General features: G+C 44.6%; 3 protein-coding genes across 12 annotated transcripts in view; 1 reads left to right on the top strand and 2 right to left on the bottom strand.

The window, feature by feature from the left end:
* The first annotated feature begins 135 nt into the window (after positions 1-135).
* LOC137415502 (sulfotransferase 1C2-like) lies at positions 136-25,855 on the top strand. Of its 3 annotated transcripts, none has more exons than XM_068101105.2 (7): positions 136-195; positions 8,709-8,837; positions 23,177-23,274; positions 23,655-23,781; positions 24,584-24,678; positions 25,326-25,506; positions 25,632-25,855. In XM_068101105.2, the coding sequence occupies exons 2-7, from the start codon at positions 8,720-8,722 to the stop codon at positions 25,748-25,750; spliced, it is 738 nt and encodes a 245-aa protein (XP_067957206.2). In that variant the 5' UTR covers positions 136-195; positions 8,709-8,719; the 3' UTR covers positions 25,751-25,855. The 3 variants fall into 3 exon arrangements, with proteins under 3 accessions (XP_067957206.2, XP_067957205.2, XP_078637760.1); XM_068101104.2 differs by lacking the exon at positions 136-195 and adding an exon at positions 6,913-7,044; XM_078781634.1 differs by lacking the exon at positions 136-195 and having other exon boundaries at positions 8,526-8,837.
* On the bottom strand, positions 4,283-17,932 carry LOC144892932 (uncharacterized). Its single transcript, XM_078781636.1, has 2 exons — positions 17,217-17,932; positions 4,283-5,252 (listed from the first exon to the last, which is right to left on the bottom strand). Exons 1-2 carry the CDS (start codon positions 17,369-17,371, stop codon positions 4,835-4,837), a joined length of 573 nt encoding a protein of 190 aa, XP_078637762.1. The 5' UTR covers positions 17,372-17,932; the 3' UTR covers positions 4,283-4,834.
* Positions 25,856-27,146: 1,291 nt separating the features above from the next.
* Positions 27,147-27,619, bottom strand: part of PEX16 (peroxisomal biogenesis factor 16) — a 46,523-nt gene continuing 46,050 nt past the window's right edge. For all 8 annotated transcript variants that reach the window (XM_068122221.2, XM_078781630.1, XM_068122224.2 and 5 more), the window contains one exon: positions 27,147-27,442. In XM_068122221.2, the coding sequence (XP_067978322.1) occupies positions 27,384-27,442 (59 nt within the window). In that variant the 3' untranslated portion in view covers positions 27,147-27,383. The remainder of the gene's footprint in view (positions 27,443-27,619) is intronic.

The following is a 27,619-nucleotide window of genomic DNA, read 5'->3' as shown; positions in this document are numbered from 1 at the left end:
TCAAACTCCCTCTATGTCCTCCCACCCCACCTTTCTGACCCTTTATTCTTCCAAGTCTTCAAACCTCCTCCGCCATACACCAAGTCCGCAAGCCCTCTCCCAATCCCAAGTCCCCATCCTCCCCAAAGCTGCAACTCCGGCGGTGATTTCGGGATTTATTGAACATCGAAAAGCTATGCAGTTATTGGCATCATGGTGGTTACCTTTTTTTTCTGTGGGTCTACGGTTCATCTGTGAAAGATAACGTACAAACACTTGTAGATATTTATGATTTGCTATGCATTCTTGTTTTTTTTTTCTCATAACATTGTTCTTGTGTCTTTGTGACAGGAAACCACTCTCAGGATCGCTTGCAGTTGTGTTCTTTGAATGGGTTTCCTGTGTTAGCGGAAACCAAAGATAATTAATTGGAAAAAGATTTCCGAATTTCAAGCCCGACCAGACGATCTGCTAATAGCAACATATTACAAGTCGGGTGTGAGGTTGCAAACACACGTGATGTGTTAAAGGGACAATGGGGAGAGCTTAAATTGAATATCACCGGTCTCTCCGGTGCCTGATGTTGGCTTAGCGATTAGGGTTCAGGGATCCTCAGGTTGGGATCAGGTTGGGATCCTCGGATCCTGAGTTAGAATCCTGGTCGATCGCTAAATTAACACCAGGGGGGTTGACAAAGCCTGTCATCCTTCCGAGGTCGGCAAATTGAGTACCAGCTTGCTGGGATGAATGATCCCGGTGTGTACCCCGGTTTAGAATAGGTACACCGTATCCCTGCGCATCTTAAGAGGCGACTAAAGGTTGGTGTCAGGAAGGGCATCCGGCCATAAAAACATTGCCTCAAACAGGGAACCATGATTGCCATGGGGCCCGCAAGGCTAACCCCCGCTCTGGCAGGGAAAATGGCCTTAAAACAATCATTCATTCTCCATCCAGGTTACTGCTGCAACGCCCCAGTGTTGTTGAACAGAAACATGCTTCTCACATATCGTATGTGTGTTGGATTCATCCGTGTGTCTGCATAGCTATTCTCTGTTCTATATTGATAAGCCTCCCCACCCCCATCCTGGTGGTGGTGTTGCTCTCTGTCAAGAACTCAATAACTATTGCTCTCTTTTAAGCAATGATAACTCTGTTTGGTTCCGAGTTATCTTTGTAACCTTCCCAACGCCCACCTCTTTCCAAGTTTCCAGTTTTTCCTTTGTGAGAATTTTGTGGCTGTATCCATCTTGTCCACCTCTGTGTAACTCCTAAATCCTCATTCTTCCCCATGTCTCCCTCCATTGTCCCTCAACCCTGATGTTGTTGTTTCCCCTATTTTTTCTGCTGTTCCTTTTGTTCTCTTACATCCTGATCCATTCTATGTTCTTGCTCTTCCACGAGCTTCCACTTTGTATACAAAAAAAATCTCTTCCTCACTGCCAATTGTCCACCATAAATCTTCCTAGTCTGCTGGACCTTTTTCTTCCGAATAGTCTGGTTGTCTTTCTAGTCTTCCTAGTCTGGTTGCAACCAACTAATGTTTGTTTGTATGTACTGTCTATTCAACAATGACGACTCCATATATACCCTCCATCTCAATGATTATGGATAAACTCTTAAACATCCATCCCAACTCTGTTCCTCATCTATGGTGACTTCCACCATCACCTTGCCAGTTGGCTGTATGTTGTATTTGCAACTACCAGTCTCGGCAATGCAGCTCACGACTTCTGCAACACAATTGGTCTGACTCCATCGCCAGCATCCTGAACGTCATCACAGACACTGCTTTCCAAGTTTTCAATGAAGTAACAAGGTAGAATGTCTCAACTCAGTGTTTGGCTCCAAATCTTGTGTTCCCCAACAAATCTTACCCCCTCGAACCCACTGCCTTCTCGAATCTATATTTCACATCCGCAATGGTGGAGAAAATCCTGTCAATGCTCAGGTACTCAAATCTGCTCTGCTGCTCTTCCTTTTCTTCTACTTCTTCTTCTGCATTCTTCAAACTGTCCTACTCCTCTCGTCTGCCTGGAAGACTGCCAACATCACTCCCATAGCAATGGTGCAAAACGTATTCTCTCAAATATAGACCAGTAAACTTGCTTCCGATTACAAATAAATTAATTGAATTAATAATTTCTGCCAAATGTCACGTCTTATCTCTTTCAAACACTTCTTTTTTTGGGGGGGGGGGATACTGAATCGAGGCTCGTGAAAGAGCTGACATTTACTTCACAAACAAATCAACCAGACAAACAAAATATATAAAAAGAGGGAGCGGAAGACAAGAGAAGGGGAAGCGCACAAACACTTGAGGGCACTCAACATTTAAGAGCAGGGAGATGTGTGGGAGGGAGAGGGCTTGGGGGGAGGTGGGGTGGCAGAAGTATCAAACACAAGGACACCAAGGACTTCCAGGACAGAAGTTGGTATTTCAAAAAAGTGGAATTGGGGTGAAATTAGCGGGGATAGAAAAGATCAATGTTTTGGATGGGGGAAGATAAGAGATGGTGGTGAACAGCTGTTTTAAAGACCTGGAGGGTGGAGTGGGATTGAAGAGAGTGAGGGAGTTTGTTCCAGAGGCGGGAGAAAAGAGGAATGAAGGAGTGAAGGTGAGCAGAGAGTCTTGATTTTGGCAGTTTAACCATGAGGGTTGTAGGCAGATCTTGTGCGACCTGTAGGAATATTTGCTGGACAGAGCCCAGAGAGAGCTGGGGGGGCAAGGCCAGAGAGGAGTCGGTAGAAGACGGAAAGACCACCAACCTGCCTGCGGTGAGTGAGTGAGAGGCCCTTGGAGTTAGCTTCATCGCGGGAGATTCCAATGATTCTGAATGCTTTGGTTTCAACAGCGTGAAGACGAGCTAGGTGTGAGGCAGGTGCACCAGCCCAGAGGGGAGAGCAGTATTCCATTGAGCTGCGGATGAAAGCCTTGTATGTGGTGAGGAGCTCAGGTGTGCCAAGGAAGGACTTCGCACGACGGAGAATGCCCAGTCGGCGACTGGCTTTGGAGGCCAGATTTGAAATGTGGTTTTCCCAGGAAAGATCATGGCAGATAGTGAGACCCAAAAGCTTGAGTGACAGAACTTCTTGGAGAGGATTATTCAGAAAGTGGATGGGAGGGTTGTTCAGTCGGTCTTTTCGGAGAGACATCGTAAGAGTGTGAGATTTGTCAGGATTGAAAGACATGTTCCACTTGTATGCCCAGTCTGTGATTTTGTCCAGGTCTGCAGAGAGTGAGGAGGCTGCAGACTGCCGATCTGAGGGATGAAGAATGGAGCGACAGAGTAGAGTCATCAGCAAAGAGATAGAGAGGATTTTCATCAGCAAAGAGATAGAGAGTCTGATCCCTGACCATCTGTTTGGATCCTGTTAATCATTTGACTGGATATGCTGTTTCTTTCTCAACAAAAGCCCGAGGCCATAAATCGAAAACAAGAGGTCAGGAATGTCACCCTGGACCTAGCTAGAGTATTTGCCAGTCTGGCACCCTGCTCCAATGAGTCCTGGCAGATCCTTCAGCTTAACGGTATTTCAATGTGGGCAGCGCACACATTGATACCTCACCCTATATGCAAAACACCAGGATTTACATGGACCTTTAGCACAGCCATTTGACCCATCATGCCTGTGCTATATAATGCTTATAGCTGGGCCAATATTTAATCCCAGGCCAGACAACACGGAGGTGAGTGTGCACACATTTGGCTATCCTACAAACCCCAAGATCAGGTATAGAAATGGATGAATGGAATTTTTATTTTGTGTCTAAAATGGGTTCCAACTATTGGAAGTTGAATATAGGTACTGTAACATCCACATGTTTACAGGAGGGAAAAGTTGTATTAGGATGGGGTAAAAGACATGAGAGAAAAATGAAAGATAGTTACTGAGGTACAGAAAAGGAAAGTAGATTTTAGAAAGCAGAAATGAGGGTGGAAGGTGGGGGCAGGGAGAGGAGAATTGGTGGACGCAAGTGTCACCATTTTTAGATACTTAATATCTTGATTGTCTAAAATGGAATTGGGATGGGATGGAGGGGTAGTTTCAGACGAATAAAATGGAAGAGGTATAGTCTAGTAGGAAGAGGGGGGTATCATGCACCCCCCAGAAATGTACTTCTAATCAGTGTTTCTCGATTGGAAAAATTGTGTAGAAAATGATGAGCTATGTTAAAAAGTTGTCAAAATGTCCCACGTATCATTTTTATGCAAATTAGTGCCGCCATTATCGAAAAATCTAGTTTCACTATATCTCAGGAAATATTGCAGATAACTGAACAAATAAGGTGTCTAGACAGATGTTGTGTTTTTAACCAATGCTTATTTATTTTGTAGTACAAGGGTCAAACATCATAATAGAATTCTTCTCTTTCCCATTCCAGATAAACAGTCAGGTAAATGCTTCTCCACTATGAATCACTCATCATCGTTTTCAATGAAATCGTCAGAGTCCAATTCGTACTCTCCTTCCTCGTCCTCCTCCTCTTCCTGTTCACGCTCTCCAGTGTCCAGGAGATCAACTAGCGAGGTTGGTAGGACAGGACCGCAGGACCATACTAGTTTCAACACTCCTTCATCAGTCCTCATCCATCCCTGCCCCTCATCATAGGGTTTTGGCTTTTCCAGAATAGCTTCATCAGCTTGCTTGTACAAGGTGACACGGTGGTTCACACATTGGACGTGCGGCTTCAGAGCAGATTGGCATGGAGGAAGTCGAGCCAGGTCGACTTTAGACTTGGAAGTGAGTTTCTTGTCTTCCCCAACCATTTTGTGTAGCAACTTGGCACGGACGACGTCCACTGAAGACTCACGACTCTGTCCATCCATCAGACAGGTGAATTGCTCCAACTGCCTCAGCACCTCAGGCTTGAGAGTCCAGTAGTCACAGAGTTGACTAAACGCCTTGTGAAACCTGGGTTCTTCTCCAGCTTTTTCAAGGGCCCCACCTTCCCCTTCCCTTTGAAGGCACTGGTACAGTCTTCTCCGCTGAACACAAAGAACCCAAGAAGAGTGGCGCAGTAGTCTTCTCCCAGGGATTCTGCAAGCTCAGAGAGGTTGAGAAGTTGTCGATGTTTCCCTGACCCCGTAACCAGGTATACAGTCAGCTTGATGGCATGAGCATGGTAGAGAAGAATCATGAAGATATCTGTCAGGTGTTCTGACCACAGCATTCTTGTATCCGAGGGCAGCAGCATGATGGAGGTACAGTACCACCCTTGTATCAGTCTCTTCCTGGTTGCTGTAGATTGTGGGGAGCTCACGCACCTCAACCTGAAACACAAAGGGGCATTGCACTTCAGTCACAACCAATTTTAGATCTAGACAAAAATCACAGACAATCACCTGCTGAAGAGCCAGATGTAGTACTCTTGCATCTTAGTAGCATAGACTACGTCATTCTCTGCAGGCGGTGTGAATGATGAGCCATCAGGAAACTTTGGGCCAACGCGAGTGAAGTGCAAGGGTGGGAGAGTTTCTGGTGTGTCGACTTTCAGGCTACGCTGTTGCAACTTGTCAATGATAGGCAGCATTCGGACCTTGTTGCTCTCGAACCCAGGCTTGACGTCCTGCACCATGATTCCCCCAGCACTGTTGACAATGTTGCTGCCGTGCACATTGGTAGTGGTTTTGTTCAAGTTGTCCCACTCGCAGTGGAATACGAGGTTGTCCTCTCCTGTCACAATTTGGGGTGTCCGATAGGTTGAGACTTCATCCAGGACCTTGACCATATGACCAGGGCAGTTTCCAACTCTAAGCCAAAATCGTAGCTTTCAGAGTGGCCAAGCCTGTGTTATATCATGGTGAACTCCCTGCTTCGGAACAAGTGCCTGACACAGAGTAGAATGTGTTTTGGTAACTTCCATTTTCCCTCTGACACTGCACGGCACAGGTCTTGCCCAATGGAGAATACCAGACGCTTCATCTTTTCAGTCTCCATGTCTTCCTTGATAGCCATAACCGTGCTGAGGAACCGGACAGGGTCTGGGGGTAGGATATTTTCAGGAGTGAGCTCCATGTCGTCAGCTGTTGGCGGCTAGGGTTGGTCTTTGGACTCTTTGAAAGCCTGTAGAATATTCTGACGAAGTAGGAGAGCAACGTTTTGGTACTTATCTGTGCTTCCGGAGTGTAAGCTCGTGCAAGAGCATTGGAAACGGTGATATTTGAACTGTACACAAGCCAGAAAGAAATGGCATCAGCTTTGTCATGATCAACCTTCATGAAGTGCATATGCTCCTTGATTGGGTCATTCTGTAGGCGTTTCAGTAGTTTCTCGGAGCGATACTTTGAGTTTTCGTACCCATTCGATTTAAGTTCTTCGATATAGAGCAAGCGCAAGGAAGATAGCTGTAGGACCTCATTTTGTTGGACGACCTGAGTTTGAATGTGTTTCAGTACCGAGACGAATGCATTTTCATGGGCGGCTGACATGCAAGCCTCCTCGGTATATTTTGCTCCTTCGGCTCTGCAAGTCCCGCGCTCGTAGTTACTGAATGCTGTGCGGAAAGATTTAAAGCATGATGGATGGTGTTTGGCCTCACAAGCAAAGAGGTCTTTGCTTTTCACCTGTCTATGAAGTCGAACTAGACCCATTTTCTCAGCCCGTGATTCAATTTGCTCCCATGCATTTTTTTGTTCTTATAAGATGTGAAGTATACAGGTCTCTCAGTTTTGTGATGACCATCTTTGATCTCTACTTTGTCACAGAAAATGCACTCTGGCGGGAAGATGGGTCCAGCAGAACCCCCTGATTTACGAGGGGAGTGATGCCGCTGTGAGGTTGATGGTTCTGGTTCTGTACCATCTCCCAGAAGCTGAAGGTTGCCAGTAAAGCGCTGATAACAGTTGCGGTGATACCCAACACTTTCCAAGTCATCGGGGAGAGTTGTCGGGATCTGGTCACACACTGATTGCATACGATATGGGGACTCATGTGATTGGTGGAGACGTCGATTCCGGATCTTCTGAAGCTGTTGTAGTTTTTCTGTAGCAGTTCCTTTGATTTTAGTGAGGAGTGTAAAATGACCATGATCAGACATGGATGGCACATGAAGGATGCATGCAGGTGGAGAGCATTTGTGGGCTGCAGGATCTACACTCCGTTTTATTTTGGGCATGCCGACTTAATGTCTACTTCTACCACCACTGTTAGAGAAATGAATGAGAAATCACCATTAATGTTAAAGGCGCCCTGTTATGAAATCTGGACTCCTCAATCTGATAACAGATGTTCTGAATGCAACCATCATGTTCTACAGTAGCCTAATGTTTGATGCTAACAAATGTTTTAGTGATACCAGCAATGATAACAACAATTAAGCAAGAAACCTACGTAGATTTTAAGAGGCTAGCTATATCTAACATGGTGCTAGCGAGCTCAGCTGTGATGCTGCTTGTTTCTGATTCCATGCAGAAACTGATGTCCACATGTGTGTGTAGCTAATGTTTGGCACTAACAAATGTTTTAGTGATACCAGCAATGATAACAACAATTAAGCAAGAAACCTACGTAGATTTTAAGAGGCTAGCTATATCTAAAATGGTGCTAGCGAGCTCAGCTGTGATGCTGCTTGTTTCTGATTCCATGCAGAAACTGATGTCCACATGTGTGTGTAGCTAATGTTTGGCACTAACAAATGTTTTAGTGATACCAGCAATGATAACAACAATTAAGCAAGAAACCTACGTAGATTTTAAGAGGCTAGCTATATCTAACATGGTGCTAGCGAGCTCAGCTGTGATGCTGCTTGTTTCTGATTCCATGCAGAAACTGACATCCACATGTGTGTGCGTGTAGCTGAGTTAACTTCTTACCTTGTTGGTTTGGATGTTGAATATCCAGCAACATCAGTTGGCATCGACGAAGATGCAGAACTATTAACGGAGGTATTGAATACATTTACGAAAATAGGAAATGGCAGTAATGGCAGGACTAATTTGCATAATAGCATGCTAGAGATACATGTGGCCACTTCAGGAATAGTTTTATTATGATCTTTGACCCTCAAAGCATGGGTCTAGACACCTTATTTATTCAGTTATCTGCAATACTGGAGTCTCTTAATTGGTAAAAATGTGATTATTTTGTAATGGCGGCACTAATTTGCATACTAGCATGACACAGACACATGTGATCACTTTAAGAATAGTTTTATTATGATCTTTGACCCTCAAAACATGGGTCTAGACACCTTATTTGTTCAGTTATCTGCAATATTGCCTGAGATATAGTGAAACTAGATTTTTCGATAATGGCGGCACTAATTTGCATAAAAATAATACGTGGGACATTTTGACAACTTTTTAACATAGCTCATCATTTTCCACACAATTTTTCCAATCTAGTAACACTGATTCGAAGTATATTTCCGGGGGGTGCATGATACCCCCCCTCTTCCTACTAGACTAAGATTAGTAAGTAAATAATAGGGAGGAGAGTTGGTTTTAAGATGAGACGATTATTGGAGTGGATTGACGCAGCTTGGTAGAGAAAAAAGTACCAAGCAGGATAGCCTAGATGTTTGTGCACCCACTTGAGTTGTCCAGCATGGGTTCGAACCCCGACCCAACAACAAATTGTTACCCTGGTGTTTAGCCTGGTGTTTGAAATTTTATGCACTTTCGTGATGCAGTCCAGTGTACCGACTTACTTTAACATCTGTGGTACTGAGAATTTTGATAATACAGGCGATGTGACGAGGAAGCTAACTACAGATCTCTTCTGTGTAGGTACCACATGGATGCAGGAACTCGTGGACCAGATCCAGAATGATGGGGACATGGAGAAATGCCAACGGGCTCCCATCTACAAGCGTATACCGTTTCTTGAGCTTTCCTTTCCTCCACCTCCTCCACTGGGTTGGTTGAACAAAAGTATAATTATTATTGGCAAAAGTATCTGCAGTAGTTTCGCTTGAACCAAAGCAATCTGTGTTCCACAAGACCATTGTTTGCTTAATTACCCTCGCCAGCGGAAAGGGTATTGCATTTGAGGCCTTGTTACTTGCGGAAATCGAAGATTTTTCAAGTATATTGGTTGGTCTTGTGCGTTATTACTTGGCAAATATATATATATATATATATTTTTTTTACAAGTTTGTTGATCACTCCGGTTTGTGTGTTTGTGCGTTTGTTACTTGGAAAAAAAAACCTTTTTTTTTTGGTCAAGTATGTTCATCACTCCGGTTTGTGTGTGTTTGTCTGTCCGCTCACTTATACTTGCCCACAGGTCACAATTTTAAACCAATATTCACGAAACTTCACCAAACGGTAGAGTTTGTGGTCCGACAAAATCCTATATATATTTGAGGTCAAAAGGTCAACATAGGCCAAAGGCCAACCACTTTTTTTCAAATTTCTAAAATCCTCAATTTTCATCCTATTGACTTGAAATGTGAATAGGATTTACATATCGGTTAAATGAATTCAACCACAAACTATTTTTGAGATCAACATAGGCAAAAAGGTCAACACAGGCCAAAGGTCAACAACAATTTAAAATTTCTAAAATCCTCAATTTTCATCCGATTGACTTGGAATTTGAATGGAATTTTCATATCAGCGAATTGAATGCAACCACCAACTATTTTTGAGATCAACATAGGCAAAAAGGTCAACATAGGCCAAAGGTCAACCACTTTTTTTTCAAATCTCTAAAATCCTCAATTTTCATCGATTGACTTGAAATTTGAATATAATTTTCATATCACCTAACTGAATTCAAGCACCAACTATTTTTGAGATCAACATAGGACATAAGGTCAACATCGACCAAAGATCAACCAATCTTTTTCAAATTTCTGAAATCCTCAATTTTATCCGATTGACTTGAAATTTGAAAAGGATTTTCATATCAGCTTAGTGAAACCAACCACCAACTATTTTTGAGGTCAACATAGGCCAAAAGGTCAACATAGGCCAAATTTCTAAAATTGTCAATTTTCATCCGATTAACTTAAACTTTGAAGACTATTTGCATATCAGGTCACTGAATTCAACCACATTATTTTTGAGGTCAAAAGGATGCTCTACTGAGTGCCATTCTACTTTATTTTGTTTTGACAAGTATCACTCTGAGTGTTTCATTCTGCATGTATGTTTGTCTGTTTGTTACTTGTGAAAATCGAAGATTTTTCAAGTATATTGGTTGGTCCTGTGCGTTATTCAGTCTGTTTGTCTGTCTGTCTGTATGTGTCAGTCGCCTACAGGTCACAATTTCCAACTGATCTTCACGAAACTTCACCAAATGTTAGTTGGTCATAAGCAAGAAGCCTATTGTTTTTGGGGTCAAAAGGTCAACATGGGCCAAAGGTCACCATCTTTGTCAAATTTCTAAAATCCTCAATTTTCAACCGATTGACTTGGAATTTGAATGGAATTTTCATATCAGCGAATTGAATGCAACCACCAACTATTTTTGAGATCAACGTAGGCAAAAAGGTCAACATAGGCCAAAGGTCAACCACTTTTTTTCAAATCTCTAAAATCCTCAATTTTCATCGATTGACTTGAAATTTGAATATAATTTTCATATCAGCTAACTGAATTCAACCACCAACTATTTTTGAGATCAGCATTGGCCAATGTCAACAATTCCAAATTTCTAAAATCCTCAATTTTCATCCGATTCACTTGAAATTTGAATAGGATTTACATATGAGCGAACTGAAATCAACTACCAACTATTTTTGAGATCAACATAGGACATAAGGTCAACATCGGCCAAAGGTCAACCAATTTTTTCAAATTTCTAAAATCCTCAATTTTTGTCCGATTGACTTGAAATTTGAAAAGGATTTTCATAGCTTAGTGAAACCAACCACCAACTATTTTTGAGGTCAACATAGACCAAATTTCTAAAATTGTCAATTTTCATCCAATTAACTTAAACTTTGAAGACTATTTGCATATCAGGTCACTGAATTCAATCACTAATTATTTTTGAGGTCAAAAGGATGCTCTACTGAGTGCTATTCTACTTTGTTCTGTTTTGCCAAGTGTCGCTCTGAGTGTTTCATTCTGTATGTTTGTTACTTGCCGGAAAAGATTCCGGCAAGTATGTTGATCGGTTTGTTTGTCTGTCTGTCTGTTACTTGCCGGAAAAGATTCCGGCAAGTATGTTGATCTGTTCGTTTGTCTGTCTGTCTCTGTTTGCAGCACTATGTCTACACCGTTGCACGTAGAATCGCCAAAATTTGCACACGTATTTGGCTTGCCCTGGAAGAGACTGTGTCCAATTGATGACGTAATGTCACGTGGTTCGGCCGCCATCTTGGAAAAATGGCAATTTTGCACCACTATATCTCAAAGTGCTGAACAGAAAGAATTGAGACATGGCTCATTGTAAAGAACTCTCCATGGGGAATAAAATATGTTAATGATGTCATCGGTCACGTGGTCTGGCCGCCATCTTGGAAAAACCGAAAAATTTTGCACCTCTATATCTCCGAAAGCGCTGAATAGAAAAAATTGAGACATGGCTAATTGTAAATAACTCTCCATGGGGAATAACATATGTTGGTGATGATGTTTATCGGTTCCTCCATTATGACATCACAATTCGACAAGTACAAATCTTCATCCGATCAAGATGAAATTTCTTGCCATCTAGGGATGAATTTGTAGAGAAAACAAAAATAATGATGACGTCATTGGTCACGTGGTTCGAACGCCATATTTATTTTAACACAAAACCCTTAAAAACCACTAAAAACACATCTGGGTGAGGGTCTGCAATCACCGATTGCTCTTTCTTTTTTTTTTTCTTTTTTTTTTTTTTTTTTTTTTTTTTTTTTTCTTTTTTTTTTTGTATACAATATCGAGGCTCGTGAAAGAGCGAACATTAATCACACAGAAAGACAAACCGACACATAAAACATATAACATAGGGAGCGGTAGACAAGATGGGGAGAGAGGGGGAAGGACACAAACACAACATTTGAGAGCAGGGACCGAGAGACATGGAGACATCGAGAGATCTGAGAGAGGGCGAGGGCTTTGGGGGGGGGGGGGGCGTGGGAAGGGGGCAGTGGGAGAGGTATAAAACATATGGACACTGCCAGGACTTCCAGGAAAGAAGTTGGAATTTCAAACAAGGTGGATCTGGGGTGAATTAGCGGGGGTAGAAAAGTTCAAGGTTTTGGATGGGGGAAGATAAGAGATGGTGGTGAACAGCTGTTTTAAAGACCTGGAGGGAGGAGTGGGATTGAAGGGTGTGAGGGAGTTTGTTCCAGAGGCGGGAGAAAAGAGGAATGAAAGAGTGAAGGTGAGCGGAGAGCCGAGATTTCGGCAGTTTAACCATCAGAGGGTTGCTGGCAGATCTTGTGCGACCTGTAGGAATATTTGGGGGACAGAGCACAGAGAGAGCTGGGGGTGCAAGGCCGGAGAGGAGTCGGTAGAAGACAGAAAGACCACCTATCTGCCTGCGGTGAGTGAGTGAAAGGCCCTCAGAGATAGCTTCATCGCGGGAGATTCCAATTATTCTGAAAGCTTTGGTTTCAACAGCGTGAAGCCGAGCTAGGTGTGAGGCAGGAGCACCGGCCCATAGGGGAGAACAGTATTCCATTGAGCTGCGGATGAAAGCCTTGTATGTGGTGAGGAGCTCAGGTGTGCCGAGGAAGGACTTCGCACGACGGAGGATGCCCAGTCAGCGACTGGCTTTGGAGGCCAGCTTGGAAATGTGGTTTTCCCAAGAAAGATCATGGCAGATAGTGAGACCCAAAATCTTGAGCGACAGAACTTCTTGGAGAGGATTGTTGAGAAAGTAGATGGGAGGGTTGTCCAGTCGATCTTTTCGGAGAGACATAGTAAGAGTGTGAGATTTGTCAGGATTGAAAGACATGTTCCACTTGTTTGACCAGTCTGTGATTTTGTCCAGGTCTTCAGAGAGTGAGGAGGCAGCAGACTGCCGATCTGAGGGAAGAGGAATGGAGCGGCAGAGAGTGGAGTCATCAGCAAAGAGATAGAGAGGATTTTCGAGAGAGTCAGAGAGATCATTGATGAAGACCAGAAAAAGCACGGGGCCCAGAACACTGCCTTGGGGAACTCCAGCCTGAACAGGAAGAGGAGATGAGAGAAACCCATTCAGGGCCACACGTTGACGACGACTAGAGAGAAAGTCCGCCAGCCATGCGTGGAGATTTCCATGGATACCAAAGGAGGAGAGTTTGGTGAGCAGAGCGGGGTGCCAGACCGTGTCGAAGGCACGTGATATGTCGAGGGAGACAGCTCTAATTTCCTGTTTGGCATTGAGGACCTCCATCCATTGTTGAGACAGCAGAAGCAGCATGTCCAGAGTAGAGTGACCTGGTCTGAAACCAAATTGATGATCAGAGATCAAGCCATTGGAGAAGAGGAAAGATTTCATATCAGAAGCAATGATGGATTCCATGACTTTGCTGATAATTGGGAGAAGGCTGATTGGTCTGTAGTTGCTAGGATCTGTTTTTGCACCTTTTTTGTGCAAAGCGGTGATGTTGGCTGATTTCCAAGCAGATGGCAGTTGACCTTGAGCAAAAGAGAGGGTGAAGAGAACAGAGAGAGGGTGAGATAGAGCAGCAGAGCAGGATTTTAGGACCCGTGGGCTGATGCCGTCGGGTCCAGTTGCAGAATCAGAGTCGAGGGTTGACAGAAACTTTTCCACCTTGTCAGGAGGAAAGGACACGGAGTCCAGGAGCAGCAGGGTACGACTGGGTATGGTGGGTACAGAGAGGGATGGGTTTGGGACACAAGATTTAGAGGCAAACACAGAGTTGAGGCATTCAGCTTTTTCACGTGCGGAGTCAGCTGTGTAGCCGTTTGAGGTAAGGGAGGGGATGGAGGGGGAACAAACACCAGAAACGGATTTGACCAGACGCCACCAGGATTTGGAAGAGGGAGACAGATAAGAGAGTTCGGTCTTGAGAACGGAGAGATATTGTTTCCTGGCTCTCCTGAGGGTGGACACACACTTGTTTCGGGCTTTGTGAAAGGAAATGAGATTTCCTTCCGTTGGATTTGCTTTCCAGGAGACGAAGGCAAGTTGTTTCTGGGCAACAGCCTCACCACAAGATTCCGTGTACCATGGACGGGAGGAAGGGTATGACAACTGAAGACGAGATGGGATAAATCTGTGCATGAGAGAGAGCAATTTACTTTGGAAGAATTCCCAGGATGAGTTGATGTCAGAGGTGGTAGAGATGGGAGACCAGTCCAGATGATTGATGGCTGCTTGAAGACCGTGCCAGTTGGCCTGAGTGAAATGCCAGACTCGTCGACGCTGAGCAGGCTCCCTGAGGATGGTCAGAGAGATGTCCACTTTAACAAGGACATGATCAGATGTTCCGATCGGAGCAGAAGAAGAGCAGCAGACATTTTCAGGGAAGTTAGTCATAACCAAGTCCAGAAGAGAAGATGTTCCGTTGACTGAGATCCGGGTCGGGAAATTGACAGATTGTGTCAGTCCCAGTGAGTCGCAGAAGTCCTTTGCTGAGGAGCCATGGCTGGTGAGAGAGGTACCCACACCCAGCCAACTGGCATGATGACAGTTGAAATCACCACATATGAGGAAGAGAGAGTTGGGATGAGTAGATAGAAGTTGGTCCATATCATCAGACAGCGAGATGTAGATGGAGTCATCACTGTTTGGTGGACGGTACAACACACATATGAACAAGAGGTGGGAGCGAAGGGGAAGCCGTAGCCAGAGGTATTCCTGGGGGTGAGGTGGAGAGAGTGCAGTGCAGGGCGAGTGAGGAAGAGAGTTTTTGATAAAGATAGCAACCCCGCCTCCAGGACGAGGCTCAGGTCTATCATACCGGAGGAGGGAGTAGCCCGGGAGAGATACTATGGAATCAGAGACATCATAAAGGAGGAAAGTTTCTGTTAAGCAGATCACGTCTGGTTTGACAGAAGCAACCTGTATGGAGAGATCGGTTAAGTTTGAACGAAGGCCCCGGATGTTTGAGGTCCATACCGTTAATGAAGAGGAAGGGGGAGCATCAGATACAGAACAGGGGGGAGGAGGGGTAGGGTAAGATGTGGAAGAGGTGGAAGAGGTAGGGAGAGCTGTTGAAGGTGTGTCAGAGATTTCAGAATAGCTCGGAGAAAGGGAAGGATGGGGCGGACAAAAGGTTTGATGGTGATTGGGTGAGCCACAATGAGGTGTTATTTGAGGAGGGGGAAGAGCGAGGCAGAAGGTTGGGGGAGATGGAGGTGAGAGTTTGAAGGGGGAAGAAGCGGGGAGGACGCTTTGAGGAGGGGGAGTGAGCGGGGGGAAATTGAGAAGCAATGAGGGTGGGGAGATTTGAAGGGGAGGGGTGAGGGGGGAGTTTGGGAGGGAAGGGACAAGGGGAGGGATTTGAAAGGGATGGGATATGGGGGAGATTTGGAGGGGAGGGGTGAGGCAGGAGTCTAGGAGGGGAGGGGTGAGGGGCGTCTTGGCGGGGAGGGGTGAGGGGGTAGTTTAGGAGGGAGGGGGCAAGGGGGGAGATTTGAAAGGGATGGGTGATGGGGAAGATTTGGAGGGGAGGGGTGATGGGGAAGATTTGGAGGGGAGGGGTTATGGGGAAGATTTGGAGGGGAGGGGTGAGATTGGATTTTTGAAAGTGTACGATTTATGGGAAACGAACATTTATTACAAAATGAGTTTCTTGTGACCTTCGAGTTAAAAATACGTTTAAGGACGCTGGATGGAGGATGGAGTGCAGGAGAGTTTAGGGAATGTAGAACAAAGGCACTATAGGAGATGGATATTTTTTTTGGGATGAATTGATTTGGTGAGCAAGTCGAAAGCAGCCTTTTAAAGAAGAAGAAGAAAAAGGTGTTATAAAATATGACGGAATACATAACTTGAGGGGAAAGTGTAAACATTGAAGGTTAATGAGTGAAAACTATCTGGGGAAATGGGGGAGAAACACGTGGTCGAAGAACGAACGAACGAATAAGAATGAATAAACGAATGAGAACAGAGAAGGAAATGTTTTTTTTTTTTTTTTTTTTGAGTTGAGATTTACACAAGGAAGTAGGCTATGGGTGAAAAGACTGGGAATACAGAGAACGAAAGTTATTGGATCACAAACGACGGACCACTGAGAGAAAAACAAAGCCTCAAGGTTGTACAGTGCACACTGTACAAGGCCTTGCTCGCGACACGGCAAACAGACGATCAATTTATGAAAGATAAACACCGAGAAACAACCAAAGTTGCACACAATAACTTCACACACCGAAAGATAAATACAGTTTCGACAAAATACAATTGTGAACAGACTTAACTTCGAAAAACGTGGAGACCGTGTGGAGCTTCGAAAATCCCTGCCGCCGTCTCCAAGATCTCGCCAAGTTTCTTGTTTAAGTTTGTGAAATGTTCTTTTTGTAGGCTCATTTTATTTAATAGCAAGTTGTACTTTGCATAAAACGTAATTGTTTTTATGAACAAGTTGCACTTTGAACAAACTTCAGTCATTATTTCGTTTTCTTCAGATTGAAAATTGTGAGAAATCACAACAGATTTTTTTTGTTTGTTGAAAATACGGGACTTTTTAAATGATGGAATATACCCCAGAATGCTCAACATGTGTGCGCAGAAACTCCTCAAAAACGATCTTCTCTTCGGGGCATGTGAATGTCTATTGTGCATGTGCAGAAAGGATTGTTACCTAAAATGGCTCATTAGCTTCTAACAGAAGCTAAAAAATACTTGGAAAAACACCTGAGAAAGCTGGGCTGATGGAGACACCATATCTAAAATAGTTAGATGGAGACACCATATCTGGTTTGGTTGCTTCTGAAAAGCAATGGGCAGGTCATATGAACGGTTTGTGAATGCACAGGGTAAGTTTAAAATCAACTTATAAAATGATGATATTTACTATTAGTCATGTTTGGAGGGGGAGGAAGGTTAATTGGAGCTGTGAGAGTTGTTATAAATATTGTGACGGACGACGCCTCTATATAACTGAGAGGACGGAATGTCTTTAAGAGACCACTGTCGCCAGTCGCCCCAGAACATCCCGCAGGAGGATCACATGCCCAGATTCATGTTACCATATGCAAAAGCCCGAGTACTAGCGGGTACTGTGGTGAAAATCAAAGATGTCCACAGCTGACTCCAAGGTGACCTTTCATTCACTCGAATGCAACACATCTATAGGAAAGAATATAAGGCACTAATAAGCAAGCATTCCCAAACAACCTCCATTTATGCTGAGGCAATGACAAGACAATGCGAGTACATAGGCATGTCATAATCGTCCTTACCAACTTGGAGAGCCACAACAGCAGAAATAAATCCCTCCTCGCTTACAGGTAGTTTTATTAGCCGTCCACGGACGCGCGGTCGATTCAGGAACTGCATCTTCAGTAATGTGTTCGGGGAGGAGGGCACTGCACGGAGATGCAACCCATGGTTTCATATCATTCACCCACCATTAAAGTTTCAGCCAGCACGCAAGACTAACAGTATAAACGTATAAAATATAAAGCAATCATGTCATATTCCAGTCAGCTCTTCACAATCCCAAACGTTGGGGTCGGCGACATTCTCGGCCGGCGTGAGTCCTGTAGCTAACCGGACCGCGCTCGATCACGGGAACCGTCGGACAAGGCGAATCAGGAGGTGCTTCCCCAGAATTCCCCATCTGTCATGGCATTTCATCTCCCGTGGCCCGATCCGGCCCAGGCGCTCTCGGCGGCACGGACAGCCCCACAACCTCGGCGGACAGATCCGCGGTGCCCATGGCATGACGGGGCCCCTCATCCTCATGCCGTTCTCGCACGGCGCTAAATGTTGGACTGACACGGTTGTTAAATGGCCATCCTTCACCCGTACGGTCACGTACTGTGGATTCACCTGCAGGAGGTGTACCAAATATACGGTCGGTTTGTACTTGCTCTGCCATACCGTCTGCTTCAGATATGCAGGGCCTAAGTCTACGAGCCATCCGGGCAGCGATCGCCCGCTGGCGCCGCGACGCTGAAAGCGAAACAAACGTTGGTGCGGCGTTTGATTCGTGGCCATGCATAATAACGTATGAAGGGCGTGTAATGCTTCAGGCACCGCCTGGGGCCATTGGTGCAGCCCCATCGACTGCGTATGCAATCGCATCGTCACGGCCTTCAAGATCACGTCATTAAATCGTTCCACCTGGCCATTCCATTCAGGATGATAGGGAGTAGTTCAGACAAGTAGGTCCGTACCTCCGCTATCCCCAGGCCAACGAGGAAGGTCCGTACCTCCTGAGACAAACGCAGCGCCACAATCGGAATGCATGAACCCCGGATACCCGAACATGACAAACAGCTGACGCAGGCATCGAATGACCGTGGCAGAGGTCATGTCCGAGCATGGAAACGCGAACAGAAAACGCGAGTACTCATCAACCACGGTCAACATATAACGTAGTGTGCTCTGCGTGGGTAAGGGACCCTTAAAATCAATGCTTAGCCGTTCCCACGGTTGACTCGCTTGAATGAGAGTCCCAACTGGCGGCTTGTAGAACCGCGGCTTCAACTCAACGCACACCGAGCACTTTCGACATAGGCATCTGACGTCCTCAATCGAAAAGGGTAAGTTGCGGCAGCGCACAAAATGAGCAAGGCAAGTTACCTCTGGATGGCACGAGTCATGAATGCGCTTCAGGTACTCCGAAGTCATGCCGGCACAAACCGATGGGCGAGATAGCACGTCGGCGGCTACATTTTTGCTCCCGGGTCGATAGATTGTCATAACAGTAGTCAGCCAGTTCGACCCGCCATCGTGATATTTTCTCATTTTAAATGCGTTGAGGATGCTTATGGCCGTACATGAATGTGACGGACTGTTGGTCAGTCAGGAGATCAAATTTCCTGCCTAGCAGCAAGTGGCGCCACCGTCTGACTCCACGACTGCATAAGCTTCTTTTTCTATTGCAGAATGTTTGCGTTCGCTCGAGGTCAGAGTCCTGGAGAAGAACGCCACAGACTTACCCCCCTTGGGTGAGGGTGGCTGCGATTGCACAGTCGGAGGCGTCTGTCTCGACGAGAAATGGAATGTTGTCATCAATAGAAGTCACGCAGGCCCCCGTGATATCCTCCTTCAGAAGTTGAAAGGCATCCTGGGCATCCTGTGTCAGAGGGAAAGCTTTGCAATCCACCAAAGGCCTTATTTTCTTCGAGTAACCTTGGACCCACCTCGAGTAATGTGCGAAAAGCCCGAGGCTCCGCCTCAGGGACGCTCGATCGCACGGTGCCGCCATTTCTAGCAGAGGCCGAAGTTGCTCGGCGTCAGGTTTTATCTCACTGCCGGTCACTGTGTACCCCAGGAGATCGATTGTTTTGGTAGCATAGTGGCACTTCTTCTCATTGAAGGTCAGATTGTAATGACGCGCCACCTCCAAGAATCGTTTCAAGTTAGCGGTGTGCCCCTCCAGGTTATGTCCGCAGATCGTCAAGTTATCCACGTAAACGAAAATGTCTTTTAATTTATCTTTAACCAAAATGTCATCTATTGCGCGTTTAAAACATGCCACCCCGTTCCTAACCCCAAACGGAATTCGACGAAATTGATACAACCATTGTCCGGATTGGAACCCGGTATAGGCCCCATCCGACTCTGATCGGTATCTGATGATAAGCGGATTTGAGGTCCAAGGTACTGAAGACCCTATACTTAACCACTTCTCTGACTAGGTCGTCTATTTTCAGCAGGGTTAGGGTTGTATATATTATTATATTCTTCTGCGCAAGAACATACGCATCTAATTGCATAAATCTGTTTATAGTCTGAGTGTAATCGACGACTAACCTTTTTATATGATTTTCAGTGTGCACTACAAGTACCTGTGCTCTCCACGGGGATCTACTCAGCTCGATAATGCCCTCTCAGAGCATACACTTAGTCTCTTCTTCGATATATAGGGCATCGGCGCGAGTATACCTCCGCGACTTCACGGTTAGAGGTCTACAATCGGCAGTTAGGCTAGGGAACAGAGCCGGGGGGTCTATAGCCATCTCGGCTAGGCCGCATACCGAGAGTGTGTTTTCCCCTTCCCCAAAACGCATTTCCAGACATCCGTGTCTGGGCAAGAAGTCATGACCCAGCAGCACATCAGCACATAAATCAGGCATTACTGTGAGTTTAACATCGGCATACAACTTATCAATGACTACCAGTTTGAGAGAACACACGCCTTTGGTTCGAACCCACAGTCCCGATGAGGCCAGGTACAGTGCATTCAGAAAGTATTCAGACCCCTTCACTTTTTTCACATTTTGTTATGTTGCAGCTTTATGCTGAAATCGTTTAAATTAATTTTTTCCCTCATCAATCTACACTCAATACCCTATAATGACAAAGAGAAAACAGGATTTTAGAAAGTTTTGTAAATTTATAAAAAATAAAAAACTGAAATATCACATTGACATAAGTATTCAGACCCTTTGTTATGACACTTGAAATTTAGCTCAGGTGCCTCCCATTTCTCTTGAACATCTTTGAGATGTTTCTACACCTTGATTGGAGTCCACCTGTGGTAAATTCAATTGATTGGACATGATTTGGAAAGGCACACACCTGTCTATATAAGGTCTCACAGCTTTCAATGCATATCAGAGCAAAAACCAAGCCATGAGGTCGAAGGAACTGCCTGCAGAGCTCAGAGACAGGATTGTGCCGAGGCACAGACCTGGGGAAGCCTACAAAAAAATCTCTGCTGCATTGAAGGTTCCCAAGAGCACAGTGGCCTCCATAATTCTTAAATGGAAGAAGTTTGGAACAACCAGGACTCTTCCTAGAGCTGGCCACCCGGCCAAACTGAGCAATCGAGGGAGAAGGGCCTTGGTAATAGAGGTGACCAAGAACCCAATGGTCACTCTGGCTGTGCTCCAGAGATCCTGTGTGGAGATGGGAGAAACTTCCAGAAGGACAACCATCACTGCAACACTCCACCGATCTGGGCTTTATGGCAGAGTGGCTAGACAGAAGTCTCTCCTCAGTGAAAGACACATGAAAGCCCACAGAATCTTGTTTCTCACAGTCTGAGAGTCCTTTAGGTGCTTTTTTGCAAACTTCAAGCGGGCTCTCCCAACAAAGGATGAGGATCTTAATCTCAGATATGAGGTCAGTGCTATCTATCTCTCTGAACATATCTTGGGCATATTGTCTGGCACCCCATCTTGCTCTCCAAACTCTCTGCCTATGTCATCCAAGGCAACCACCTTTCATGGCTTACTTCCTGCACTCATAACCAACACGTGGTTCTCAACGGGATCCTTTCATCTCCTGTCCTTGTTAGTGACCTGGCAGTGTTCTGGTCCAAGTTCTGGCTGGAGTGACCCAAGGCAGTGTTCTGGTCCCAGTCCTATTCCTATTCCTAATCTTCATCAACGATCTCTGAGTATGGAAAATCCCTTTTATCTATTTGCAGATGACTGCACCCTCTGCCATGTGACATCCCTTATCCCTCAGGAAGGCACCTGCAGCCTCTTACCTCTCTTCAGATCTTGCTAAAATCAAAGGATGTTCAAACACTTGGCATATGTCTTTCAATTCTGACATACTCACTGTTTCTCTGTCTGGTGAACATTCCCATCTACTTCCTTTAAAAAAACCTTTTGAAGTTTGGTAACTCAAACTTTTGGGCCTCACCATCAGCCATGATCTTTCTTGCACAAATTACATATCCAAGTTTGCCTCCAAAGTCAGTCACCGACTGGGCATCCTCCTTTGTGAGTCTTTCCTGTGCACACCTGAACTTTTATCTATTTACAAGGTCTTCATTCACAGAATTGTAAAGTACTGCCCTCCACTTTGGACCAGCAGGCTTGTCTTGCTCAGCTTAATGCTATGGAAACCATGAGGTTATTATCTCCTGCAATGAGGCAGGAACCCTGGTGTTGGGCTAGCGGCTAGGGTGCCAGCTTAGGATCCCAGGATCCTGGGTTTGAATCCCGGTCGATCGCTGAATTAACGCCAGGGGGGTTGACTCAGCCTGTCATCCTTCCGAGGTCGGCTAATTGAGTACCAGTTCACTGGTAATTCCCTGCTTGTCGTAAAAGGCGACAAAAAGGGTTGGCGGCAGGAAGGGCATCCGGCCGTAAAACATTGCTTCAAAAAGGGGACCAAAAAAACAACAACAACCATGGTCCCCGAAAAAGGCCAACCCCCGCTTTGCGGGGGATAATGGCCTCTAAATGTGGTTAATGAAGCTGAATCTCCCGGCCTATTACTTTCACATGGGTGGGGATGGGGGTAAAGAGATGGAGAGATTGGGGAGGCGAGCTTAGAAATGAAGGGGCAGAGGAAAGCAGCCCTCTCCCTTGCCAGAAAATGTCTGAGGCTGAAATGCTGTGTCCTTGCTCTAGAGTCAAGAGGATGTTGATCGTGTCCAGAGACGTCTCCCACCGCCTTGTTGCATTAGCGCTGCAACAAGGAGACTGGCTGAGCACGCTGGATGCATCCAGCCAGCGAGATTGTCTGCTTCATGTACTCTTCGCTGATTGCTTCCTCCCCTCATCAACAAAAATATGATTGGGGTCCCAACAATTGTTTCTTTGCAATTTGTTTTTGTTAATCACTCCATGTCTCATCCTTCTCAGTGAGTTTTTCAGCCCCCTCTCTCCGAATCTGGATACTAGAATTAAAAAACGGATTCTTCACCATTGATAAATAGGGCCAAAACTATATGTTAACTAACAGTTATGACCGGATTCGGACAAAACTTGGTGGATGAGTAGATTAGATGACAAGAACAAGCAGATTCGATTTTGGTTGAGGTCCGGATCCAGATCTGGCCTATCAGTCGGATACAAAATGTAAACTGTTCAGCTTGAGGTATGCTATCTACCGAGTGCCATTCTAGTTTTCTCCATTCAATGTCCAAACCACTTTTGATTTTTTTTCCTCTTAGACCAATGAGACCTTCCTGGTTGTGACACAACCTTAACACCAATGGGGTGACTTAGCATGAATGGGAATATAGCTTGTCGACTTGGTTGTCAATGTTTGAGGGAAAGTTATATCCTTGGGTAATGTGCATAAAATGCCGACAGCAACTTAAAAACAAATTGCTCCCAAAGGTCCAAAAGCTTATCTATGACTTTCTTACACAAACTACAGTCATACCTACAGCACAAATGAGTCTCTTATTTACAATACGTTATGAAATTATCCCATTTTCATAACATGCTTTTGTATTTTGACCTCTGATTTAAGTCTGACTTCTGTTTGTTGTGGTTTTCAGGTGTGGAGGTCATTGAAGGAATGGCCTCTCCTCGAGTTATTAAAACTCACCTTCATGCTGACCTCCTGCCACAATCCTTCTGGAAGCAGAAATGCAAGGTAACGCTTGCATCAACCTGCGTGCTATTGATGGGTTAACAGGATGGCCAAGAAGTATGCACACTCACCTCGAAACTATCTAGCCTGGATTTGAATTCCGACCCAGTTGTAAACTGTCATCCTGGTGTTTCACAGGTAGTGATTCATCAATGTGTGTGCCGTCCCTTGGATGGACATTAAATGGGTGTCCCATGTTCCAGGATTTGTTGCTGGGGACGTTAGATATCCCATGGTATGCTTCCAAATTCCTGTCCTAATCAGCAGAGGGCATTGCATCAGCTGCACAGCCTCACCCTCAACCAATAATGCTATCCCGCAACCTTGTGCTGCATACAAACAAGGAAGTGCTGTTGATTAGTCTACTAAACCTTGTTTTTCAGATGATCTATGTCGCTCGGAACATCAAGGATGTCATTGTTTCCAATTACCATTTCCATCGTATGTCATTCTTTTTGCCCGAACCTGGTACCTGGGAGCAGTTTCTGCAAAAGTCCATGGCTGGAGAGGGTGAGATGATTATCTAGCGGAGAGAAAATATTGGTGATATCTGTGTTTGGTTTGTTTAATAGGCATTATACTGTCGGAAAGAGACTTCACTTTCAGTTTACTGGATATTGGGACTTTTTTAATGGAATAAATTTTTTGGTATTCTCCAACTTGGCTTTGATGATAGAAACGATTAACTTTGCCTACTATTCCTCGACTACAGCAATAATGAATTTTCTCAACCAAATGTGGACTGGTATATATGGGAAAAGTAAAGTGGTTTGGACATGAGCTTTTCAAAACGAGTTCTTGCTTTTAAGAAGGACTCATGTCTTCTATAATGTGATGAGCTCAAAATGGGCTTTGCTTTAAAGATAAGGCCAAGCTAGTGGCCAGTTTAATGTGCTCAAGATAGGTTGTAACAGATTGCGAGGCCATGGAGCTCTCGGCATTGCAGCTCTTTTAGGGGTGGCCAAAATAATCTGGGACAGCTGATCCTTTCCCTGCATATGAAGGAAGGAAACAAAACATGAATATGTTTACTCTGATAGAACTGAGGTGGGGCAGAGGGGTGAAAAGGTTGGTGAGGGAGTCAGAGGAGACAACTAGTAACTTGCATTCGTGAATAGTGATGACAACTAACACCACGGAATTGTAATTTAAAGGTTATGAAGACCTGTTGTTCTTAATTCACAGTAAAAAGACCAAAGTGATTATGGGTATGGGTAAAAGCAATGGAAGGCACTGGCCATAATATCGGGAAATTTACTATGGGGCTTAGATTCCATAAAACCGTGTTTTAATCTCATTTTGTTTTGTACAGTGTTATGGGGCTCTTGGTTTGACCACATGAAGAAATGGTGGTCTCGTCGTGAAAAGGCTGATATCCTCTACATATTCTACGAGGACATGAAGGAGGTGATTTGTAAAATTTGAATGTACAGGTAGTGGACAAAAAAAAATGGAAACACCAATGTAAAGTCACTTAATAGGCCATTGGTCCACTACAGGTGGACAGCATGGCCTTTTTGAGCCATTTCAAAAGTGTCCACCAGCGTCTGGAATTCCGCAGAAGGGATGCGGCACCATTCGTCCACAAGAAAGTCGATCAACTCACACTTGTGAGGTGGAAAATGCCATCTCGGGCGTCGTTTGAGAATATCCCATAAATGCTCGATTGGGATTGGATCTGGTGACTGAGAAGGCCATGACATATGGATAACATCAGTCATGCCAATCAAATCATTGGGTGACCACATGTGCTCTGTGGATGGAGGCATTGGGGGGTGGGGTGTCTTCTTGCAGCCATGCTAACCATAATTGTAGGAAACCAGGTCTGTGAAGCATTTTTATACATGGCCCTAAGCATACTGGGATGTTATTTGCTTAATTTACGCATGAGCCACACCTGTGTGGAAGCCACTGCTTGGTATCCATCATTTACCCAGGTGTTTCCATTTTTTTCTGCCCACTATCTGAAGCTCAGAGGGTAAATACAATCCAACAATGCACAATACTCTGTGCACAAAAATATTCTTGGAACTTCTCTCTGCTGTACGTTGCAGGATTTGGCCCGTGCGACTGGCCGTGTAGCCTCTTTCCTTGGTCGGAAGCTGTCGCCAGAGAAGATTGCTACAGTGGTGCGGAACACTACATTTGAGACCATGAGAGATAATCCAATGACAAATTACTCAACCCTAAAGGAAGTAATTTGGAGAATGGACACATCACAGTTTATGCGCAAAGGTACAAGTATGAGACTGGGATTGCTGATGTGAAATGGAGCACTCTCCGATCATGCAAATTAGCATTGCTTTACTCCCACTTTGCCCTATCATCGTCAATGTTTTCTCTGTCCTTTGTTCCATCAGGACATGTTGGTGATTGGAAGCATCACTTCACAGCAGCACAGAATGAGGTACTGGATCAGCTTATCACCGAGCAACTTAAAGACACCTCCTTGACCTTTCACTATGAACTCGGAGGGTGATGCGAGATGCTTGTGCAAGCACATTACTGTTTCGACCATTTTCCTCCAAACTGATTGATTTGATTTTTGTGGTAAATGTAAAAATAAATGTGTAATAAGTCTGCATTTAATGCTCACTGTTGTCATTATCTACGGTGTGTGTGTGTGTGCGTGTGTGTGTGTGTGTGTGTGTGTGTGTGTGTGTGTGTGTGTGTGTGTGTGTGTGTGTGTGTGTGTATAGTGAAAAAGTAAAAATAATAACCTGGCATTTAATGCTTACTGTTCTCATTGTCTACCGGATTTGAGAATTTTTAAGGGATTCTTCACAATTGAGATCGGAGCAGAAACGATATATAGCACGATTTTTTAAAAAGTTGTGGACAGATTATGACAACTTGGTAGATGAGTTTGGTAGGTGACGAGAACAAACCAATTCGATTTTGGTCGAGGTCCGGATGCAGATCTGGCCTCAGTAGGATATAAAATGTAAACTGTTCAGCCTGGTGGAGGTATGCGCTCTCCCGAGTGCTGTTCTAGTTATCAGTTGATTTGTTACTTTGCTGTTTCATTCCCACTTCCTTCTTCTTCTTGATGCGTTTCATTCAGTTTGTGTGCAACTTGTTCACCACCCTGTGTCCTTCACCCTCCCCTTGATCTCACTTTCACTTATACTCTGATGGTGTTTCCCTGATTCAATTTTGTTCCCTTCCATTCTGCTCTGGCTCTTCCACGAGCCTCAATCATTTGTACAAAAATAATGTATCTTGAGCTTCTGGGCCTCATGATCAGTCATGACTTCTCCTGTGCAGACCTTGTATGTATCCAAGCTGGCCTACGAGGCCAGCTGCGGACAAGGCACCCTCTATCATGCACATCCTTTCTTGGAAAATCAACTTCTCTTAAGTTGCTAGGCCCTTATCATAGCTCTATGGAATACTGTTCTCCCCCATGGGCAGGTGCACCTGCTTCTCACCTCTTGGATGTTGTGAAAGCCATAGCTGTCAACATCATCTCCCACGAAAAAGCAAAATTAACACCTGCTGCTGGCCTATTACACACAGGTTGGTGGGTTCTGTTCTTGCCATTTCTAATCCAGTCTTGTTCCTCAAGGATGGATACTCTCTGTCAGCATTCCCTGATTAACTCACAATATCCAGACTTTCTGCTCCCCTCACTCCTTCATTCCTATTATCTCCAACTTGTGAAACCACATTCTTGAGATGGTGTAATCCCATTCATCCTACAAGGGCTTCAAAGTGACAGAACGACATCTGCAATCTCTACTCTTCTGATTAACCCTCCACGATCCAACATTGATTTCATTCAGTGTAAAAATGCATCATGTTGAAGAAATTATCGTCCTTCAAACAAAATCAAAGCTGTGATTTTGGTTTAAATGCATCAACACAGACATGGATAAATCTTCAAATAATTTTAATATCAAATGCAGTTTGATTGGGTGGTGCATGAAGGTCATTGAGGAACCATTGTGACATTTCTCTGGGCAAATAGACTCGGTGGTACAAATCTCCTTTGAGAAGCCATGGGAATCGAAGCCATACCAGTGATGGCAATGCAACGAGGCTTTACCCACTGCACCACCAAGGCAGTAATTAATTAAAGGAAAGTCCGCTGTAAAATTTAAGATTTAAAATCAATCCCATAGGTAGAAATAGACCTTTTGCCATGCAGGAAGATATTCCATTAGGGGTGCTGCAAAGAAAAACGAGCAAATATCAGCAGTATGCTTCACCATGGCACTCTTAAAATTCATTTCAGGTTAGCAGCATTCAATGGGACACATTTATACAGTCTGACAATCAACCAAGGAAGAAATGCTGCTTAAGACAATTTCAATTGTCTTTACACAAAATGAACTCTGGTTGAAGC

The sequence above is a fragment of the Myxine glutinosa genome, chromosome 7 (assembly GCF_964187855.1).
Source record: "Myxine glutinosa chromosome 7, kmMyxGlut1.1, whole genome shotgun sequence".
NCBI classification, from domain to species: domain Eukaryota; kingdom Metazoa; phylum Chordata; class Myxini; order Myxiniformes; family Myxinidae; genus Myxine; species Myxine glutinosa.
This window is presented reverse-complemented; position numbering and strand designations above follow the sequence as displayed.

Bases quoted from the DNA above. Each gene is read 5' to 3' on its own strand.
- LOC137415502 (XM_078781634.1), top strand. From the start codon at position 8,606: ATGCAGTCCAGTGTACCGACTTACTTTAACATCTGTGGTACTGAGAAT. The intron at 24,679-25,325 runs GTGATTTGTAAA...TGTACGTTGCAG, and splicing joins TCTACGAGGACATGAAGGAG to GATTTGGCCCGTGCGACTGG. The intron at 25,507-25,631 runs GTACAAGTATGA...TTGTTCCATCAG, and splicing joins ATCACAGTTTATGCGCAAAG to GACATGTTGGTGATTGGAAG.
- LOC144892932 (XM_078781636.1), bottom strand. From the start codon at position 17,371: ATGAAACCATGGGTTGCATCTCCGTGCAGTGCCCTCCTCCCCGAACAC. The intron at 5,253-17,216 runs GTAAGGACGATT...TTTGTGTTTCAG, and splicing joins TGTTGTGGCTCTCCAAGTTG to GTTGAGGTGCGTGAGCTCCC.